At 41.4% G+C, this 23537-nt stretch overlaps 1 protein-coding gene across 4 annotated transcripts in view; it reads right to left on the minus strand.

Moving 5' to 3' along the window:
• The window catches only part of LOC148646869 (NLR family CARD domain-containing protein 3-like), an 823351-nt gene that overhangs the window by 207103 nt on the left and 592711 nt on the right, over positions 1 to 23537 (minus strand). For 2 of the 4 annotated variants that reach the window (XM_088608928.1, XM_088608931.1), the window contains one exon: positions 14210 to 14387. The exons of 1 other annotated variant lie outside the window; for it this stretch is intronic. In XM_088608928.1, coding sequence (XP_088465054.1) covers positions 14210 to 14387 — 178 coding nt within the window. Of the gene's footprint in view, positions 1 to 14209; positions 14388 to 23537 lie in introns of those variants that run through there. One more of the 4 variants, XM_088608927.1, reaches the window with a different exon arrangement.

Here is a 23537-nt window from a genome sequence, read left to right on the forward strand (position 1 = left end):
TAAGTGTTTCGGTGCTTTCCCAAATGAGGCCTCATCTCTCTGTTCATCTCTGCGGTGCAGCCACAGAGAAACTATTCATGCAGGCTGATTTAAAGATGTTTTCTATTGATAAGGGACAGCTCCCAAAGGGGGATGCACTTAGCTAAGCCTGGCTATCATGATCAATGGTCATCCATTGGCGCCTATCTGTCTAGGGAGTGCCAGATGGACATCTGGACTGCATTCCTAATGTCAGGAGTAAGTGACTCATATCTCACCTTGATCAACCAATCAGGGACTGGTAGGGCCGAGTAACCCACGTGGGACTCTGATGCCCATGGAACTTTCAGCCAATGAACGAGCTGAAGTTCCTCCAGGTAAAAACAGGCAACACAGAGAGCCTGAGAGGATTCAGTGGAATTCTGTGGACTTTTCTAAAGGGAATTCAAAGGAGAATTCCAGGGCAGGACGGCCCAGGAGCAGAAGGCTCCCAAGGGCAGGACATTCTCGCTTAGCGCGTCCTGACCATTCTGAGACTTAGCCCGGACAACCACGGAACGGCCAGTGTGTCCGAGTGCCAGAACTTTCCTTTGTTCTAAGAGTCTAGAGCAGAGGTTGCCAGAGAGTAACCACAGGATCCACCCGAGGTTAGCACCAGCAGCAGGCCTCGTGAACAGGTCAGAACTGTGGACAGCTGAATCACTATTCAGAACTAGCTCTTCATAAGGAACGAACCGGTCCTCTTCCTGACTTGCTGGGACTCACAGTCATCTTTTCTCCTGTGTGCAAACTTTGCTAGTTAAAGCCAACACTGACTAGCCGGTCAGTGAGCATCAGCAGCGCACCATCGCAAGCCACGCAGCACAGCCTGGCACCGAGCCAGAGAGCGTGGATTGGACAGCAACAGCCTGCAACTGTTTCTTTGAGCCCGCAGGAGATCTGAATCCCCAGAGATTGGATAAGTATTCAACTTCAATGCATTACAGTTCGAGAATTCAATTGTTATCCCAACCAGTTGATATCAATTTAATTCCTAAGAGTTATGTACTTGTTTTGAGTATCTAATGTAGACATTGTAACCAAATTCAATTACGAAATGGTCTAAATGAATGATATACTGAACGTATGTCCTCTTGATATATGTAACTCTTTGTAACTGACTGAATATATACCTTTTGTATTCTGATAACCCTCTTGATAAGATCTGTTAGGTTTATATGCATATGCTATGTATTAATAAATGTATCCTCGTGTATTAGTACCTGTGTGTGTGCGTTGTTTGAGTTATATCGCATGGTTGGATTCTAAAGCCATCAAAAGAATCAATTTTGTGATTTACTGCTACAATTAATAATTGTCCCAGTAAATGCCCAAACCCTACACAACTGGTGCCTTCAGAGAGCACACTACATACTGCAATTTCCCTCAAGGGATCAATAAAGTATCTATCCATCATCTGAGAATTTGAAGATGAAGTTGCTTTGACTACTGATTGCACAATCATTTGTATAGTGTGAACAGAACTGGAAAACTCACACAGACCTGAGGGTCACCTATGCTAATGCATCTTGATTCCGAAAGAAAGAGTTTTATTGACCTGCTGACATACTGTGTACGGTTTGTTAAAAATGAGTGATACCATCTTACAATGTAATGGTTAACGGACATTTGCTTCAATTTGCTTATCAATAGATGGGGATGCAGCGTATTAAATGCAGAGCTGAAGTCCACAAACAGCATCCGAGCATAGGCATTGGGGTCCCCTAGGTGTTTAAGAAACAGATGCATAATGCTGTTGATTGCATCATCAGTGCCCTGCTGGTGTTTATATGCAAACTGATATGGATCCAGTACATTGTTCACTTCTGAGCACAGCATGGATACCATAATCCTCTCAAAGCATTTCATAACAACAGACGTCAGTGCTACTGGCCTGTAGTCATTATTATCTGAGGGACAGGGCTTTTTGGGTATTGGCACGATTATTGTTTTTTTTCACAGCGCTAGAACAGAGTGAGAGTCAGCAGACTTCTGAAAGACAGGGCACCATGCTGGTGATAATTCCTCGGCACAATTTTTTAAAAGAGAGGCAGAGATGCCATCGGGGCCTGTTGCCTGTTTAGGAATTATTACAAGCCTACCAGCACTACTCTCAGCTGTAATAGTATCTAATATACTATCACCTGCAACAGAGAAGTCCTGTGTCTCAAACCTCAGATAAGTCAGTCAGCTCATCCATTTAATGGAAGCTCTTCTTTGAAGAATTCATGTTTGTGACTGTTTTCATTGTTTGCCACAGCCTCCTGGAGTTCATTGTTTCAAAGTCCCTCTCCATTGTCTCCTTGTGTTGATTCCTTGCATTCCTGAGTTTTAGATTAAGCTCTTTTTGCAGTAATTTCAGTTGCACTTGATCTTGGTTTTTAAAAGTGAGTCTTTTAAAGTTGATGCAGTCTATCACATCTTTAGTTATATATGGTTTATTTTTTGGGTTCACTGTTATGCTTTTCGAGGCACATCAGAGGGGTGACCCTACATTGACAGCATCCCCCGAGATGTAGCGCAGACAGAAACTGACATGAAAATCTGCCTGTACACCATGGGCAATACAGTGCCAATATACAGTAGCTCACATCTAGTCCACACAGCGCCAGCAGCCCAGGTCCATGTCCATCAGGTGTTGTAACTGGGAGACACTGGCTCAGACCAGTCTGCTGGTGAAGAATAAGAAGTGCCCCTGTTCTGTTTCCATTCTAGTATTGCGGCTGATGGGTTGTTAAAGAGGGGAGACACAGTGGAGCAGTGGTTAACATGGCTGTTTCGCAGTGCTGGGGCCCTGGTTCAGTTCTGGACCTGGGCAGATATCTGTGTGGAGTTTGTATGTTCTCTCTGTGTTCTCACTTGTTTCCTCTGTCGAACCCCTGATGGACTGACAACCAGTACAGGCCCCTATGTTGTGCCATTGCTTGCTAGGATAGGCTCTGGCTCACTCATGACCCTGAATTAGAAACAGTGGAGTCCAGGACAGACTGGGTGTCTCCTGCTCTCTACACACACAGAGAGCACCACTCCTCTAGCAGACTGAGGAGGAAAGGAGGCAGTGGGGACAGGTCAACCCCACAGGTGATCAGTAGAAATAGAGAAGACCAGGGTGAGTTTGAAGTCTCCTGCTCGAATCAGCAGGACAAAAGGCTGGGCCATGAGCAGGTGATGATAACAATTGAAAGTCCTCTAGGGTTTGTCACAGAACCCAACATCCTCTCTCCCCCAGCCATGACCATGAAGTCATCAGTGTACTCTGAGTCCGGAATAGTAAGATGAGGTCAGCCTGGGATGGACAGCCCCTTGTTGACCCAGCGCAGCTGATATAGAAGAGGCTCAATGGCAAAGGAGTGGAGTATCTCCAAAAGTGAGAGTATATCAGTGTATTTTCACAACCAATCTCCAGCAGTGATCACTGGATTTAAAAGGTACTGTAAGGTCATGAGATTTACTCATTTCTTTATTTCTTGTTTTTCGTCTTGGATGTTTCTGTCTGGTGAGAGGACGCAGTAAGACATATAGGAAATCAAAGGATACTGTATACGTCTACTATACTATATAATTACTTTTTTTAATTCCAGAGATATAATAAAATGTTTGAGAGGATATTATTCCAGGTAGAAACTGACTATTTGGCTGGAGGTCTAATCAGGCAAGACTAAACTGTATCTTTAAACACAAAAACTGAAATGAAAAATAATTCTGGGTCCAGAAAAAGCATTTGATAGAGTATTTCAGCCTTTTGTATTTGAAACTTGCAGGGAATTGGGTTTTCATAATGGTATTATTGCTTGACTACATGTAATGTAAAACCAACCAAATGCACAACAGGCTCATGGTATTCTTTCAGAGAGCTTTAATTCATACAGGGGAACAAGACGAGGAGATGCTTGTCACCACTGATTTATTTTCTTAGAGTATAAGACAACAGAAGGATACAGAGGGAGGTGATATAGCAGGAGAACACACAATCAGGCTCTTTAAAAAGATGATGTTAGTACAGTATATGCAGCAGAAATTCAACATCTTTTCCTGTTCTCACAGAAGTAATCACAGACTACAGCAACTTTTCAGAATAGGAATTAAACAAAGAAAATTCTGAAGCAAGGTTATTGGAGAATCTATATCCCTAGAGAATTTACAATAAGATTGGGATAAGATAAAATGTTGGAAAAATGCAATACCCAGAAACCTAGAAAATATTAAAATGTACTGTAAATAAGAGATGCTAGAAAATCAATTTAAACAAAACTTCAATAGATGGAAATTGATGCCTCTCTCATTCTTGGGAAGGATGAACACAGCAAGAATGAAGGTACCTCCAGGATTTCTGTTTTGTTCCAGACCTTCCAGACCTTCCTTATCCCCCTCAATGACCATTACTAAAACGTTTGTCTATTTTATGTGGTTTAAAGTGGGTCCCATGCTATTTCTCTCAACCCCTCAAAACGACTCATCCTCTATTTAAATTATTTTCTATGGCATTACTAGATTAAAATCACAGAATGTATTTATTTTCATAATGCTTTGAGTTACATTAGGTGTAAAACATAATGTTATAAGTGAGATGTATAGCTCTTCACCATTTTGCTGGGGAGCTGTCACTCAGGTATTTGAAGCTTTAAGGTGATCTGCACATTAGTACGACTGTAGATTTGGGAGTGTCTGAGTGGTGTAGGTTTTACCTGAGGTTTTCTTCCCTCCAAAATAAGTCTAGATTAAAGTTTGCCCTGAAATTTGACTTTATCTGATATTACAGGCTTAAATTTTATATTGTTAGCTAATTTACAAAGAAGTGTAGCATTTCAAAATCATCAACATCACTTTCAATAAACAATTATCCAATTCAGGGTCACAGGTACCCAGAGCCTATCCCAGGAAGCACTGGACACTAGGCAAGGCTGCCACCAGTGCCAGCTTTCCCAGAGGTCTATTACCCTGCCAGCATGTTTGTTGATTGTGGGAGAAAACTGGAACACCAGAAAAACATGGGGAGAACATACAAACTCCACACAGATAGCACCCCAGGTCTGGAATTGAACCCAGGGCCCCTGTGTGATATCTCCTGCACTGAGCTGATGGAAGCAGTAACCTGGAGACTGAATGCAGGTGCAGGCTCTGCTGGACGCAAGCAGGGCAGGCAGGAGAAAGTGAAACTAGAGACACGATCGAAAAGGCAGGGGTTGAGCGGAGAGGAACTGATTAAAGGAGAGGCTGAAGTGTACAGAAACCTAGAAAACATATTAAAATGTAACTAAGAGATGCTAGAAAATCAGCTGAAGCAAGACTTCAATAGATGGAAACTGATGCCTCTCTCATTCTTGAGAAGGATTAACACAGCAAGAATGAAGGTACTTCCAGAATTTCCTTCTTGTTCCAGACCTTCCTTGTGCCGCTCAATGACCATTGCTAAAACATCTGTTTTATGTCATTTAAAGTCAGGGTCCAATGCTATTTCTCTCACAATACAAATTCAATTTTAAATTGCAGAATTTATTTATTTTCATAATCTTTTGAGTTATATTAGGTGTAAAATAGCAAGTTAACTATCCTACCAGAGCTGATAGAATTCTAGGTCACTGCTACTGTACCTTGGACCCTATCGTGATTTATAAAAAAAAAAGAAAAATATCAAATCAAAAGATAAAACAGTCAATGTTTGGTCCATTAAAAAGCTTGAGAGGGTGTTTTGAATGTACAGATTGGAATTTAGTTATCTCTGCTTGTGCCTCTTTGGATTAATATACTGATACTGTGAAATCCAATATAAGTTTCTGTGAAGAGGTATGCATTCCTACAAATACTTTCAAGACTTACGGTAACAAGAAACCGTGGTTCTCAAAAGAAATGCAAGACCTACGCCAAAGAAGAACGAGGCTTTTATTAAGGGTGACAGGACTGAATATATCTCAGCCAAATATGATCTGCACTGCAGTGAGGAAAGCTAAAAGCAACTACAGTAATAAACTAGAGGAACAATTTGCTGACAACAACTCAAGAACAGTTTGGAGGAAAATTCAGGAAATTACCAGCTGCAAGGAATAAAACTCTATCACCTTGCTGGATGACGACCCCAGTCTCCCACATAATCTCAACCAGTTTTATGCTCACTTTGAAACACCTTCATTTTCGTCTACCCCTTTGCCTCCTCCTTTCTCTATCCATACCGACAAAGTAAGAGCAATCTTCAAAAAAACAAAAGAAATGAAAAGCCACAGGTCCAGACAATTTGTCAGCTGCAGCCCTCAGCTATTGTGCTGATCACTGTATAATCCAGCATTTGGAGAAGCCAGACTCCTATGCCTGCACCACTTTTTATGCACTAAAAACGGGTGATTTTTCTTCCTCATCATCAGATATTTCTTGGAAAAATGTATTTTATGTGTTGCAAAAAACTGACCTGCTTTAACAAAATATATTTACAAATCCTTTCTCCTGGCAATCTACCTGAATGCCCAACTTTCTGAGAAGCCCTCAATGAAACCATGTTTGCTGATATTATTACTGACAATAAATATTACCAACACTATATTGTCATTACAAACATGTATGCCATACGGCGTAGGTGTTACTGAAGCTAGAAGTTTAGCCTTTGTCACTAATGTAACCACTAAATAAAGACATAAATATAGAAATCCCTACGTTACAAACTGTATATGGCTGGTACTGGTATTTTAAAGAAAAAATACACACCAGTATTCAACTTTCTCCCTAAGCATTTTAAGTATCAAAGTCTTACATGTTAGTTCGGAAATGTTTTTACGTGACCATTTTAGGTTTCTATTAAGTTTAAGTGCCTGTGGGCACTTTTCCTGTCTGTGGGGGGAAGGGGGACTGTCTTTCATTAGAAGGTTAGCTTTTTTTAGAAGGAAAGCTAACTTTACCCCGGTTTGCATTGTCAGATTGTGAATCAAAAAAGGCATTTAATTAAACACAAGTTTGCAATTTTAATCAAAATGGGGTTAGACCATTAGACATGCAATACACCTCCTCGTGATCATCTAAGAATCTTTGTGTAAGCTTTAAGTTTTTTTTTCTTTTTAATTATACACTTTAATTTTGTAAACGCAACACACATTCCGTACAGATACAGTACAATCACATTCTCCTGCCTTCCCATGGTATAAAACAAATTAGCAGGTGATTAAGATAACAATATATTGCCCACTGAGTGGAATGTTCTCATTTACAAGTGTAAAAAGAGGTGATATGTGTCTCCTCTATACAGTAGCTCTTAAGTTTACAGAGAAATTCCGCCAGACCCTCACAAAATTGTCTAATAATACTGTAGCACATTCGCCTGGCGCTGATGCCGAAGAGCACCCGGCTGGGGTACACAGCGAGGGACAGGACGGGAGTAGTAGTGGTCAGGGCGGGGACGAGGAAAGTCGCTGACCAGTGCAGCTGACCCATTGTGAAACGGGCGTACAGTGTTATGAGATCGCCCGCATTCTTGTAAATAGTTCCCTGGTTTTGCACCCCTGTTATACTGTACTTGTATCCAATTGCCACCCTATCCCTGTGTAACTACCCAAATAGACCCCAGTGTGTTGCTCTCTCTTGTCTCTCTCTCTGGCGCTTGCTCGTTCTCTCTCATTTTCAGTCTGTCTTATTCTCTGCTGGTGCGCGGGCACAGGAGTGCTGTGCTGGCTGTACCGAAATTCAATAAAAGCAGTTTTCTTTACTCCACAAGTATCTGGGTCACTGAGTACATCATCACCGAACCCGAAACTATTACAATACTCTTCTTGTGTCTAATTTTTAGTTTAGCTGGATTTGCCCGATAAGCACATTGTTTAATGGGGATGACATTACCCACGTCTATTATCACTGTACAACACTTGAGTCAGAGTGTCTGTTAATAAAACAGAGCACCTTGCAATACATTTACTTTGGTGGGTAGCCGCGTCAGCCTGCATAGTCTGCAAAGGAACAAGTAACAGGTTTATTCCATGCTGAGAAGAGAAGAAATCAAAAGCATCGTTTCGGCTGTGAATCCTTCGTCAGGTGTGAGGGTCTTCAGCTCAACATAAAACGCTTGGAGTTTGTAATGTAGGGCGCTCTGAGCGAGTTCAACTTTGATGCAGGAAAAATGTATTTCCCAGAAGCTATACTGACTCTCTCTGATGCAGCGATCTGCTGGTCAGGTGACTGAGGTCTTGCCAGCGCGGTGACATCACTGCCTTTCATATGAATAGGAGGGACCTGGTCTGTCAGTGTTGAGGTCAGATCTTGTTGTAGCTCGACTGGCTGCTTCCCTGTTGAGTGATGCTGGAGGCCTGGGTTTGAGTCCCTTGATAGTGCTGGGGAAAAGTGAAAGTGCTACCTTATTAATACTGTGTTGCATTAACCAACTATTAATAATTCTGTGTAGCATTAACTAACTCTTCAGTTTATTCCGCCAGACAGTACATGAATATAATTATATTGTTATTAATTTGTTTAGATACACAATTCCATAATATATTCCCTGTTAATCAAACTCTAAAAGTATGATTTTGTTTACTCCGATAATGAGCAAATTCACAGAAAAGGTTAAAAGACTATCACTTTTCACAAAGTATATAATCTTAATATGGTCAGAAGGAGCACGTAAAAACATTTCCAAAAAAAACACATATAAGACTTTGATGCTTAAAATGTTTAGGGAGAAAGTGGAATACTGGTGTGTATTTTTTCTTTAAAATACCAATACCAGCCATATACAGTTTACATTATATGTTTATGTTCCTAAATTAATATAGTTTATGAGCATGTGAAAGGCATGGTGAAACGGAGATTCTCAAGACTTAATTTGTATAATTGGAAACGAATATGTGATCGGATCAACGAAATGCTGTGGTGTTACTTTTTGTTAATGAAAAAATAAAGTATTTTCGTTTACAAAGACGGTTACAAAGAAAGTGGACCAGGGTAATACTTTGAGCTTACAGCTTGTCTAAGGTCATTAATTATTAATACTATTAGTAATATCTTCGGTAAAGACTTTGATGCATAAAATATTTCTGCATTATTAAAATATATATGATAAAGTGGTAGGTTGTGTACTTTTGTCCAACTGAGCAATCTTGCTTTTATAACATACACCAACTTTTTAATGTTTAATGATTAATATGCTGTAATACACAGTTTAAAATTAAAAGTCTAAAGAGTATACAACTTAAATTCTTAATTGGATGAAGACTGTCCCTCAGCAGTGATTGGGATTAGAAACAGCTGTTTTCTGGTGACAGTTCAAATGCTATACATGAGAGGTTAAGCTTTAGTAGCTCCACCTGGCAGTTTTACAAGGTGATTCCAGATACTATTAACATAATCTAATTTGCATGCGGTATAATGCGGTATGAAGTGATAGACGCGCTAAGATGCGACACGCCCACCGTGTTGTACCGCAGCGTACCTCGCTAATTTTAAATGGCTACATCTTTATATACACTGATTCACGTTACGCACTTGGGGTATGTCATGATTTTGGGAGAATGTGGAATCAAAGAAATTTTGTTACAGCAGCTGGGTCAAAAATGCCGACCTAGTAACTGAGCTGTTGGCCGCTGTCCAGCTCCCGGAAAAGCTGGCGGTGGTTAAGTGTAAGGGACACAATACAGAAAACACTCCTGAAGCTATGGGAAACAACCTGGCTGACTAGGCTGCTCAACAAGCAGCCTTAGGAGAATGGATGGAGTGGTATATAGACACCACCGAGATCAGTCACATCCATGTTCATGTCTCGAATTCCACTCACCTGAAGGAAGTACAGGCTCAGGCCTCTAAGACTGAGAAATGGACCTGGATCAAGCGAGGAGTGGGCATCCAGGAGGATGGCACCTGGAGATGTCAGAAAACTGGCCGACCGGCATGTCCTAGGGACCTGATGCCGTTTGTTGCTCGTCAAATTCATTCTGTGGGGCACCCAGGTGTGTCTCAGATGTGTCAACGGTTTTCACAAAACTGGGTGGGTGTGGGATTTAAAAGGTATGCAGAAGATGTGGTTCAGCGATGTGATGTGTGTCAAAAGACCTCTAATGCCACGGCTGTGGCAGTGCCAGAGCTTAGACCACCAGTCCCTGAGGGACCTTTTATGCACTGGCAAATAGACTACTACTCACTGCCCCAGTGCAAGGGAAAGAATGGGCTATTAGTACTGGTGGATCATTTCTCGAGATGGGTTGAGGCCTTTCCTGTAAAAAATGAAACAGCCCATAATACAGCAAAACATCTATTGACTGAAATAATTCCACGATGGGGACTGCCTTGCCACATTGACTCAGACCAAGGCACGCACTTTACTGGAAGAGTGTGTCACGCAGTTGCTACAGTGCTTGGGATACAATGGGGCCTACACTGCCCCCATCATCCTCAGTCTTCAGGAAGAGTGGAGAGGATTAATCGAACCCTCAAGGAGAAACTCACCAAGTATTCTGTGGGAGGGGTCTCTTGGATGGATGCCCTCCCCGCTGTGCTACAGTATGTAGTTTGAGAGCTGGGACCAACCAGGCCACAGGACTAAGACCTCTTGAAGTGGTCACCGGAAGGCCCATGCATATCACCGATACTTTTGTAGCTCATCGTCATGATCTAAGTCAATTAACTGATTCTTTACTGCAGTATTGTCGTTTGCTTTCACAGGCCAATGACCTCACTATCCATCAAGTGAAGGCGGCCTGGGGAAAGACCATTCCTGAAGGCCACAACCTACAGCCAGGAGAGTGGGTGTGGATTTTAAAAGATACCATCCGAGATGCTTCAGGCTAGGTGCAAGGGGCTGTACCAAGTGCTGCTGACAACAGACTCCACTGTGAAAGTCCAGGGGAAGAACCGGTGGACTTACGCCTCCTTCTGTTGACATGTCCAACCTCCGGTGGAAAAGGAATAGTCCGCAACATAGAAGACTATTCTAATTTTGTTTTCTGTTATCACATTGTGTATCTGTATCCAGAATGTACACAAACACCAGTCCCGTAAAGATGAACATGGGCCCTGTCTTATCTGATGGCTGAAAAGACAAACCAGAGCGCCTGTTGGGTATGCACTACACTACCAAGGTATGTGCAAGGGGGGCTCCCCATGGGGGCCGTCCCGTGGTGCCTTGAAGAAGTTATAGGCATGATCATATGGAAAGACCGTATAGGGGATTTTAACATGACCAAGTATGGTAGCCGTAACGATACTACTGTAAACTGCACCACGCTGCAGTATTTTAGGGAACTGGGGCTAGAACCCACCAGTTTTGCTGGGTCTTATGGCCCACAATACAACCTAAGCCAGAATCCCCCATATCATCCTAAACAATAAGCAAAGGGGGGGGATTTGTTTTGAGAACCATAAAGGTCACCGTATAATGGTTTGGAGTAAATGCAATCTCACCTCCTATATTGGTCTCTCAAATTCTACTCTTCAGATCCCAGGGTGGGATAAGAGCAGTCCTAAGTTTAGTGCAGCTTTTTTGTTTTCCGCTGGATGAGGAGTGCCTAATGGAACGTATTTTATTTGTGGGAAACGTGCATACCCATGGTTACCGACTAATTGGGGCGGATCATGTTATTTAGAATATGTAGTTCCCCTTGTCCGGGTTCAGCCTCACAGTCCTTTTTTTTACCCAACCACAGACCTCGAAACTATGGTTCAATATGATTCAATATCTGTTTTAAGGAGTAGTGTTGTTTGTATGTATAATTGTTATAATCACATGTATTAAAAATGTAATCACTGCTATATGTCACCTCATCATCTCCAATAGTAATTTTTAGGATAGTACATAAGTATGAAGTAAATACAGCAGACTCCATATTTGTGTAGAAAATGGAAGATCTATGTTTCTGTTTTCAAAGGGGGGGATTGATGGAGCCTGCTAACAACTTTTACATGCTGAACTGTAACCATCACACCTGCTTGATCACAGAGGCTTTCCTCCCCTGTACTTTCCCCCAAATGGTGAATGTTTACCCAAATGGTGAATGTTTACACTAAACTCCTGATGACAAAGGAAGGTTTCTATTTCCTGGAGTTACATCAAAAAAGGAGGGGGGGAATCGTATATAGGAGTTATGTAAGGCCATATCCCCTTTGAGCTACGATGGGTACTACAGTATAACTATTATGGTCCTTATTGTGGTTCCTTGTATGCATACAATAAAGCTTAGCTGGACGAACAAACACTTCAGGCTCGAATTATTTGGTTTCTACACAATTTGTCTCCTCTATAACTCTTCAGTGTACAGAATAATTTCCACACAACCTCGTCTCAAAATAGTAAACAACAGTCACTGGCTTAACTAAAGTCTTAACACGTCTTCACTGTCATGGTATGGATTCAACATACAATATTGATAAGCTGTTCTCCATTACTACTATAAGAACAATATAAGCTTTTGACAAATATTAAAATGTTTCCAAAATTTCCAAAATATGTTTCCAAATGTTTCCAAAATATTTTAGCTTCTTAGTAACGCGACTCCATATTAATATTACAATCAAGTGGTATTAAATTAGTACAACTTCTCCCTCTCCCATTAGTCTATCATTACACCATTGTTTCTATATTACGTAATCTTCAATTAACTCTCGACCAATCAGAACTCAGCTTATTCAGTATATAACTTGAATGAAGGGGCCTTTTGCTTGACTTCGGTCCCGCTCGGCTCAGCTTTGGTTTTGTTTCGCTTTTGTTTTGCTTTGGCTTTGTGTATTTGTGTGAACTTTTGTGTATAGGGTTAGTTTAGGTTGTTGGGTACATTTTGCACACGTAGTTGATTTTTGTATTAGTCACACTAGTTTAGTATGGGTGAGTGCCGTTTGTCTTGTATGGTTTTGAGTAGTCAGTGAAGATTAGCTAGGGTGTTTGAAGAAGTTGAAGACTGTGTGTAGTTCTTTTGTAGTTAGGTCAGCATTCCCTCACTTTCTTAGCCAGCTCCATTTTGTTTGTTATTTTCGTTTCTTTGGCACCACTCTAGTTCCCTCTCCCTGTGTGTTATTGTGTCCTATTACGTACCAGTCACTTATTCACCTAAAAATAAATCACTTTTCCACCAACACTTGTTGTCACACTTCCTAGTACTTCATCAGAACCCACCTTCATCCAAAAATTATCCTAAATGTTACACCCCTTTACCCCTAGACACTTGGGGTCGTAACAAGGATAAAACATTTAACTTTTTATGAAGTACAGTATATAAGCTTTATAATGTTAGAACAAGTGAGTTAAAACCACAAACCATTGTAAGTTACCAAATTAAATACTGTATTTTGCATAATTAAGATATTTACAGAATGAAGAAGGTGGAAGGTTGTATACTTTTGTCCAACTAAGCAATCTTGCTTTTATAAAATGTACCTACTTTTTAATCAGTTTAATGTTTAACATGCTGTAATACACAGTTTAAAATTATTAAAAGTCTGAACAGTATCCAATTTTTTATTCTGTAACTGGCAAAAGATTGTCTACAGCCCAAATGCTGCACATGAGACATTAAGCTCAGCTCAGCTAAGCCCACCTCCACTTGGTGGTATTAAAAGGCATTTCACCCTATTTTAAAACATGTGGTACTTTGTAGTTCCTTGAGAAATGCCCACCGCAATTTAGCGTTTAGTGCATTTTGATTAGCTCTGTAATGGACTTGGAATTACAAACCTGAAAGATTAAAAATCTGAGAAATTGTGCTCTCATAACTGTCATTTCCATAGTTATTTTCAGGTTAGAGATTCTCAAAGACAATTTGAGCCACAGTGTATCAGTGAAAGAAATAACATATACTAAGCCTTGAAAGCAAAATCGTAACTCGCTTCCTTTCAGATGTATTTAAAATATTCGAAAATAAAAGTAGAATACAAGAGATAATAGTATAAAAAGGAGGTAGGCACTTCTGTAGAAACTGAGGAATGGAAAGTTGTTCAAATCTACATAAATCCATTAATTCACCTTCATGGAGAGAATATGTCTAGAATTGCAGGGAACAGCTGTCAAATCACAAACATATTTCCTGGAATTAAAACAAAGCGGGAAAAGATTTTTGAAGAAATAAGAAATAAAAAAAATCAGATTAAAGTGTCTTGGAAAAAATGGTCATATTTTCTGAGGGAACCAGATGAACTAATCTATAATTGTTTCTTCTTTGATGCAAGTAAAAAAGGGAATGTTGTGTGTTGTCATATATTTACAAAACTCAATAAAAACAAAGAAATCACCAGAGTTCACTTACTTCAGGGTTGTTAATTTACAGTTGGGATCCCTCAGAGCTGCAGACAGCAGTTTCACTCCTGAATCCCCCAGGTTATTGTAACTCAGATCCAGCTCTGTCAGACTGGAGTGTTGAGACTGAAGAGCAGAGGCCAGATCTTCACAACATCTCTCTGTTAGTTTACATCTCCACATCCTGCAGACAACAAGACAGGAGCACAGCTGAACATCTGCACAGCTCATCCACATCTTTTTTTCCAAGTTTTCACTCCAACACCCAGCTCAGCAGTAATACAGTACACAACATCATGTCATTATCATCTCAGAGTGTCCATGGAGGAGGACGATGAAGGTAACAACTGTTTCAAACCTTAGGATCCAGAAGGAAGAAGAAAGATGAGAAGAAACTGTCAGGGAAAGAGACAGGTGGAAACAGGGAGACACATGGAGATACAGTGAAAAGAAAAGGGAAACAAATACTGTTTTTTTTTGTAGAAATGTTAAGGCAGCATTTGCTTTTGAAGAAAATAAAGCAGTGGAAGAAAAACGAAATACAACCAAAGTTTTAAATATAACAAGACACAGTTAAAATGTGAACAGCATACAAGACCAAACACTATATACTGCAGACCTCTCCCCCAAAAACAAAAAGATCATGAAAATACATGAACCCCATTTTTCCCAACAACATACAATACTGCACAGTTCTCACAAATGCAAGACACTGTACTCACATGTAACAGTGTCAGAAGACCAGACCTTTTCCAACAAAAGTATTTTCACAGTTTTACTAGAGGAATTCTAGAGAGATTCTGCTCTTCATCAACCCCTCAAACACCCTCCTCCTCTACAGACCCTCCACCTGAGACTGTGTTTATCCTGCTGTTGTAGAAGAGGAGTTGGGTCTGGCCCAGCTGAAAGTGCAATGGGTACAATTCTCTTCTTATTAACATAACTCACCCTGAACACAACAGCAGTGCTACTGAAGGCCAGATCAAGAGGATCAGGAGGATTAACAAGAATGTCACAGCAGAAAAAACAGTTCCCTCTCACATCAGACACAGCTGGATCCAAAACAGACACAAACTAATTGGCAGCCAGGATAATGCACAGGATTCTCCACTGCAGATCACCAGCTCTGACAATAATTCAATTCAATCTACATTGTCCCATTGGAGAAATTAGTATTACAGCACACTCCCAACATAACAGCACGATGACAGGCAAAACCTCACCAACAAAGAAGTCAGTGAAACAGTGTTACAGTACAATAAGGGAGAAGATAGTTACAATACATTGTTTGAAAGAGATATTGCAGTGGGGATGAAAGATTTCCTGTTTCTATTAGTATTACACTTGGGGACACAGAGGCGTCTCCCAGATGGGAGAATTGTAAACTTGTAGTGGAGGGGGTGAGAGACACAATACACAGTACACAGTGCTTTCTTTGCCACTCTCTGTCTGTAGAGGATATTTAAGGCGATCTTAATTTCCCCAATAAATTTGCTACTTAATTTATCTAGTTATTCCAGGCTATTAAAATCAGTGATACTGATGTTACCAAACCAGCAAGTGAGACAGTATGTTAATACAGTTTCAATCAAAGACATGCAGAAAAGTGTTAGGATGGTTCTATCTACCTGGAAATAACTAAGTTTACTTAGAAAAATCAAGCCTCTGTTGTCTTTTTTTATAAATGGTGTTGCAGCATTTGTCCTAACTCAGGTTTTTTCTCTGATCAGTCCCGAGTACCTGTAGTCATTGACAATTTTGACAGTCTGACCATTAGTTAATGTAGGTTGGAGGGGTGTTGCATTTTTCTTAAAATCAGTGAATGTCTAATTAACCAGTTCCCCAGTTTGACCTGTTGAGTCCTATTGGTTAAGATGTTTAGGACCTGTCTTATCAAGCTCCTCACTGAGCATCTCTGTTTCGCTCCTGTGCGCATGAAATAAAAATTTTCGATTAACTTCTAAGACGGACCCCTGACTATCTTTTAAGTGGAAACAGGGAAGAATTTCTCCAATAGCGCCACATTCTCCAACAGAACAACTGATTGAAAATGAATCCAAATGATCGCAATGAAAACTTTCTGTTCTGCTGCTATCAACAAGAAATACAGGAGAACACATATTTCAGCTTCTCAATTAATTTATCAAAGATAATGGCATTGACTGGAAAAAATGTGTCAGAGTTTATACAGATGGTGCCAGAGCGATGACAGGCTGATACAGCAGTCTAGTTCCACGAATTAGAGAGGTTGCTCCAGACTGCAGCATCCACCGCGAGGCCTTAACAGTCAAGAAAATACCTGAGGATTCAAAATCTGTTCGACTTTTCTGTCAACAGAGTCTATACTGTCAACAGAGTTGTGAACTGTATCAAGGCTCGACCAATGAATTCATGTTTGTTCAGTGCGCTTTGTAATGAAATGTGCAGCGAACATGCAGCTTTTGTTACATACTGAGGTGAGATGGTTATCAAGTGGTCAAGGGGCAAAGTGCTCATGAGGCTCTTTGAACTGCACTCCAAGGTACAGATGTTTTTGCATGACCAGCAATCTCTTTTGGCAATGATCCAGTGTGGCTGGTAAAATTAGCCTACCTGGCTGATATGTTCTCACATTTGAATGAGCTGAATGGCCTGCAGGGGCTCTCTTTAACATTTTTTGATGTCTGACAAGATCACTGCTATGAAGAAAAAGCTGCAGCTTTTTGTTAATAAAATCCACACAAGTGATGTTTCTGCTTTTTCAACCTTGGAGAACCACACAAATGGTGTGGCACTTGATGATGCTGTTGTGATTGCAGTGCACATCTTGTGATTGGAAGAACAGTTCTCAGAATATTTTCCAGTTGAAGCCACACCAGAGTGGATCAAGAACCCCCATTTACTGCTGACGCCATAGGAATACCCAAAGATCTGACCTGTGCTGAACAAGAGAGTTATCATCTGATGAGACTTTGATGTCAGAACTGAAACGACTGTCACTGTTGGATCCAAAGACAGAGTGAATACCCAGCCCTCTCATTAAAGGCTGTGTGGTTTTTGATGACTTTTGCCACTACCTACCTTTGTGAGAAAGGCTGCTCTGCTCTCACTGCAATCAAGACAAAGTACCGCAACAAAATGGATGCTGACCCAGATCTGCATTTGAAGCTCACTGCCCTCGTCCCTGACATTGCAAGGCTTTGCTCGACTAAACAGGCTCACCCCTCTCACTGAAATGGTAAGTACTCAGTGCTATTTTTATTATATATGTGTGTGCGCGTGCTCATGTTGGTCATTGATATTTGCTGTGGTTCCTATGAGAAGATGACTTGTAGGTGGTACTTGGTCCAAAAGATTTGAGAACCACTGCTCTAAGGTATGAGACTATTACAGGTCCCTCTGGATCATCACTGAGTGCAGGGACATGAACAGGCTAGGCAAGAGAGGAGGCACTACAGAGGGATGACCCTACATTAATAGTATCACCTGAGAGGCAGTGCAGATAAAATCTGACATGGATATCCGCAGGTGGTGTAGCTGGGTGACACTGGCTCAGAGCAGTCTGTTGGTGAAGAATGAAAAATGGCCCAGTTCTGTCTTCCATTTGAGAAGTATGGATATGGTTGTTTCAGACAGATAACACAGTGGCTCAGTGGTGAACATTGCTATATCGCAGTGTTGGGACCCTGGGTTAAATTCACAAATACACCGGAAGTGCCATGTGTGGAGTTTGCATGTTCTCTTGGTTCACACAGGTTTCCTCTGTCTGTGTTGTGATGATCTGACATCCTCTCCAAGGCCCTGCATTGTGCCCATTGCTTGTCAGGTCTGGCTCCAGCTCTCCCATGAGAGTGAATTAGAAACAGTGGAGTCCAGGACTGACAAAGCAGCTCCTCATCTCCACACACACAGACAGCCCCACTCTTCTAGCAGACTGAGGAGAAAAGGAGGCAGTGGGGACAGGTCAACCCCACAGGTGTCCAGTAGAAAGAGGACCAGGGTGAGTTTAAGGGTCTCCTGCTGGATTCAACAGGACATAAGGCTGGGCCATAAGCAGTTGATGACAACTGTTGAAAGTCATAGGGTTTTTCACAGAGCCCTGAAATCCTGCTCTCCCCCAGCCATGACCATGATGTCATCAGTGTACACTGAGTCCCAGATAGTAGGATCAAGGCAGCCCGGGATGGACAGCCCCTTACTGACCCGGCGCAGCTGATGTAGAACAGGCTCAATGGCAACGGAATGGAGTATCTCCAAAAGCTGACAGAGTATTTCAGTGTATTTTCACAACTAATCTCCAGCAGTGATTACTGATTTAAAATGGTGTTGTAAGGCCAAAAGGTTAAAACAAAATCTCTTACCTGAAAATAAAATTTAACTCTAACCCTAAACGATGTTCTGGTGATCCTGGGCCATATTTATGCTACTCAGACCTGACTACCGTTTATAGCAGGGCAATCAGTTCAGCTTACCATATGTCTAATAAGACTGGGCTAAAAAATCTAAAAAATAATAAAACAAATGTTCCCCATTTTTCTATCTTTTTCTATAACTTGATGCATGTTTAAATTAATGCATGATGTATATTATTTTAATATATATGTTTATTTTAGTCTAGGGTGAAATATTTATCTTTTTGATGTCTTCAACACTTCTCATTCCCCTTTTTGCAGTGTTTATGTGGTTTAGCTTCATGGGGAGGGGCTGGCCTATTGTATATAAAAGGGGGAATGAAGAGGGAAGGCAAGAGAGCTGTACTTCAAGAGGGCACACTTGCACAAAGACACACTGTCACAGCCCTGCAACCATATGACCTTAACAGACAGGCTACAAACAGCCTGGATGAATACCAAAGTGCACTAAATCACCAGGAAATTAAGAAATTATCAACTACATTCCTAAACTCTGTACAAAAGCAATAAAACAGGCATACAGTATATTTGGCTTTAAAAGATTTAAATCACATATTCGACAAACTAGACTTGAAATCAAATTTTAAAAGAGTACAAAACACATTCAAAAATAATAACAAAAGAATATTTTTGCAGACTGCAGAAATACAAGAAAAGCACTGAGAACTATTAAAAACAAAAACACACACAACCACACAAAGCAGATCTATGCCGCAGATACTATGAGATGGTGAAACACTACAAATACATCCTAAACAAGTGAAGAAATGCACACTGACAACTCTCAAATTAAGACAATTATGCCTAACTGTCTGGGAAAAATTGAATACTTTAGGTGCACCAAAAATTGGGTATTTAAAATGGATCAGTTTGGAAACCCATTTTGAAAATCTCTAAAATTACATCTGAAATACAGAAACATTAGGCCAAAACAACATAGAAGAAAAAACTAATAACACTTGAAATGGCTATTAAAGACAACTAAAACCCCTCATGCACCCTGATCACAGAGCAAGGCCTGCTAGACAAACTGCTGGCCCTCAGATTGACAGGTCGGTGGCCAAGATGGAGCCAAGAACAAGATGCTGAGACACAGCAGCACAGAAATACTGCAGGTTCTGCTCAAACTCTTCAACCTTATACTGAGGTGTTTCCCTGAGGTCTGCAGTCAAGGACTGATCACCCACATCTATAAATCTGAAGACAGACTTGACCCTTAATACTACCAGGGCACCTGTGTGAACAGTAACATGGGGAAGATATTCTGCAGTATCATGGAAGCCCAAATATTGGTCTTCCTTTAACAAGCACAGTGTCCTAAGAGTCAGACTGGCATCCTACCAAACTGCCTCACATATTTACACTCACTTATAAACAAACAGGTCCACCTTTATTAATTAAAAATCTAGATTCAATCTGGCATGGAGATTTACAAATGTCTTCACTGTGGTTTAAGAGCTTAAGCCTATGATGTAATTATGGCAAAGCACTCTAAGAACATGTGGACAGAGAGAAACAAAACAAAAGAATAGATTTCTTCACTCAGGGTTGTGGAGTGAGACTGGGCTATAGCCCAACAATGCTCAATATCTATATCAGCTAGAGGTGCTGGAACAGTCTGCAGCCCCTGGCCTCACACTACACTACAAAAATATCAAATTCCTGCTCTATGCTGATGACCTGGTCCTGCTGTTGCCCACAGAACAGGGGCTACAGCAGATTCCAGCACTACTGGAGTAGTACTGTCAAACCTGGACACCAACAATTTGAACAAGACAACAGTCATGGTTTTAAAGAAGAAAGACTGATCTCAGGAAAACAGAAAACAGACTCCACTTTACATTGAATACCACACTGGAACACAACCAGCTAAAATACCTTGAGCTGATGATCAGTTCATGTAGGACTTTTCACCTGACAGTGAGGGCGCAGAAGGAGAAGGCACATAGGGGTTCCCAGATTGTATTGGCTTAATCACCTCTATCACCTCAGACCCTGAGATAGGCTTGTTCAAACCAGTAGCAACTGGGAGAACATGCACCAGCTAGTAGATATCAACAGTGGATTCTGGTGTGAATATGTTCGAGTAATAGTGTTTAAATACAGTAGCTCATTAATATAACTGGGATCTGTGGTGACAGAGCTAAAGTCCAGAAATTAGTTGTGGTGCCCTTCACCGGTGCAAGTGGTGTGCCAGACATTTCCCAGAAGTCACCATGCTGAGAGGATGTGAAGGGGATTTCATCAAGCGATTTGACTTCTTGTGCTGAGTAAGTCAAATTCAGTTCTCAACTTTAGATGTTCTTTAAGTCATTGAGTAGTGAGAGTAGCTGAGCATTGTTTAGTAAGTTCCATTTCTCTTTTCTTTTTACACTTGTTTTTAACATTGAGAATGAAATCATCTGACCTCACACAGATGCTTTTAGTTTCCCAGAGAGTGTCTTTAGACTGTCAAATGTATTTTTAATATTTAAGAAGAAAGATCTGGTGATTCAAAAATTTAACAAAGTCATTATCTGAAAGCAATAATGAGTTTAATAGTATAGTATAACACTAGTATAACATTGTATGCCAAATGTATTCATATAGTCTGTGCCTGGTTCACGATATAACATTGGCGACATTCAGAGTGTCGGCTGCCTCTCTGCCTCTCCAGCCCCTCCTCGACACCAAACACCTGAACTGGTTGATGCCTCCCCATGGGTATCCAATCTGATAGCGGCCAGGAGGAAGACAGGAGGCCTGTGAATCTGTGTGGACCTGAGTGCAGTGAACAAAGCTGCTATACCAGACAAGTACCCAATCCCCACAGTGGAGGAGCTCACCACACAATTCTCCAGCTTCTTTGTCTTCACAAAATTCACTCAGGTTACTCTCCACCCTTACAGCTAGAACCTCAGCTTTCATCATTCACGCTGATGTCCTCCGCTACACCAGGGTGCCTTTTGTACTAAGCTTCCACCTCAGCTGTTTCCAGAAGATGATAATAATAATAATAATTCCTTAGACTTATATAGCACTTTTTATATAGCAACGGCAGCCATAGTGCACCAGTACACTCCCCACACCGCAGCTCTCAGTGTGGACCTGAGGGCTGTGAACAAAGCTGCTATACCAGACATGTTCCCCCTCTCAACAGATTTTTCCAGCCTCTTTGTCTTCACAAAATTCACCATCTGATAGGGTTACCTTCAGGTTCCTCTCTACCCATACAGTTGGAACCTCTCAGCTTTCATCATGCACACTGGTGTCCTTCACTTCACCAAGGTGCCTTTTGTACTAAGCTTCCACCTCAGTTGTTTCCAGAAGATAATAATTCCTTACACTTATATAGCACTTTTTATATAGAGATAGCAGTCATAGTGCGCCAGAACACTCCCCATACACCAGCTCTCAGTGGGGAGGAGAGCAGAGTGATGGAGCCAGTTCAGAGATGGGGGTTATTAGGAGGCCATAGTTGGTAAAGGACAGGGGGAAATTTGGCCAGAACACCAGGGTAACACCCCTATCTTTTTGAGAAATGTCTTGGGATTTTTAATGACCACAGAGAGTCGGGACATTGGTTTTACTGCGTGCTTAAAGTACAGTGCCTTTTTTCAGTATGGTGTCAAAATCACTATACTGTGGCATTAGGACCGACACAGACTTCAGGGTGAGCACCCCCTACTGGTGTCACTAACACCTCTACCAGCAGTAACTTTAATTTTCCCAGGAGGTCTCCCATCCAGGTACTGGCCAGGCTCACACCTGCTGACTTTCAATAGGTTGCCGGTTGTGGGTTGCAGAGTGATATAGCAGCTGGTGTTAGAGTGAGAGTCAAACAGTGGTGCTGGGATCTATTTTGGTGGCAAAAATTTGACAGGAACATTGAAACACTGTTCGGGAACTGCAAAGCCTGCCTCCTTAGTGGTAAAACAGGGGCCTCCACACCACCTCCTCTCCAGCTGGACATCTGAGGATCCAGCTACCTCATCAGCATTTCCTCAAGGTGGCCTACGATCTGCACATGATCCTCAACTGGATCGGTCACTATTGAAGTCGTCACAGTTGAAGTAAGAGACAAGATGTAAAAAGGGTTAATAACTTAAGTCAGTTCTGCCTGAAAACTAGACTTCTAAGCAACAGGGGTTTATGGCAGGAAAGGGGGTTAACTGAAAAGGATTCCAGATGCGAGCTAGGAACCCCCTGGGGGCGTAATCTTAAACTGACCATTTGGCCAGGGTCTTTTAACTGGCCAAATACAATGATCCCCTCCCCTTACCATAACACCGAATGACGTCTGAAGCAGCAAGCAAGGACTATATAACCTAAAAGTTTGTACCGGCACATCGAACAATACTTCGGTTTTGTTGTTTCTTGTGGGAAACAAGACTTCGGCTTTATTGTTCCTTGCATGCAATAAACTCATCTGTTTTACTTCATCTCAGGATCAAGAACCAGCACAGTCAAGATACAACGCAGTCTTCCTGGATTCCCTCTTTGCCCACTGGGGATTACCAACCATCACTGCCGACAATGGGCAACAGTCTGTGTCTGCTGAGTTTGAGTCTTGACTAACCAGGGCATACGACACACTTGTAACTTGTAACTTTTGTTACACTTGTAACCCATAGGTGGATGGGGGAGGACAGCTGAATCAGAAGCCCAAAAACGGCATCAGAGCCCACCTCGCTGAGGTGGATCTCAGGAGCAGGATCAAGATGGCACTGACAAGGGTGACACAGTGTTTGCTCTTTGTGCTTTTTTTAACTGAGTTCTCCTTATGCATGTTAAAGTAGAACAGACTGGATGTAGAGCATTTATGTGAAAAACAACTTAATCTCAGTCTACAACCAAAGATAATTTTTTCATCAAGTGACTTTCTTGATCTGAACAATACAGTAGCCTGCACACCTGTAGTCCACCCCAGACTAGGAAACAGGGCTGGTGAGCTGGAGTTCTAA

This window comes from Lepisosteus platostomus, chromosome 16 (assembly GCF_059453375.1).
Source record: "Lepisosteus platostomus isolate fLepPlt1 chromosome 16, fLepPlt1.hap1, whole genome shotgun sequence".
Taxonomy (NCBI): Eukaryota; Metazoa; Chordata; class Actinopteri; order Semionotiformes; family Lepisosteidae; genus Lepisosteus; species Lepisosteus platostomus.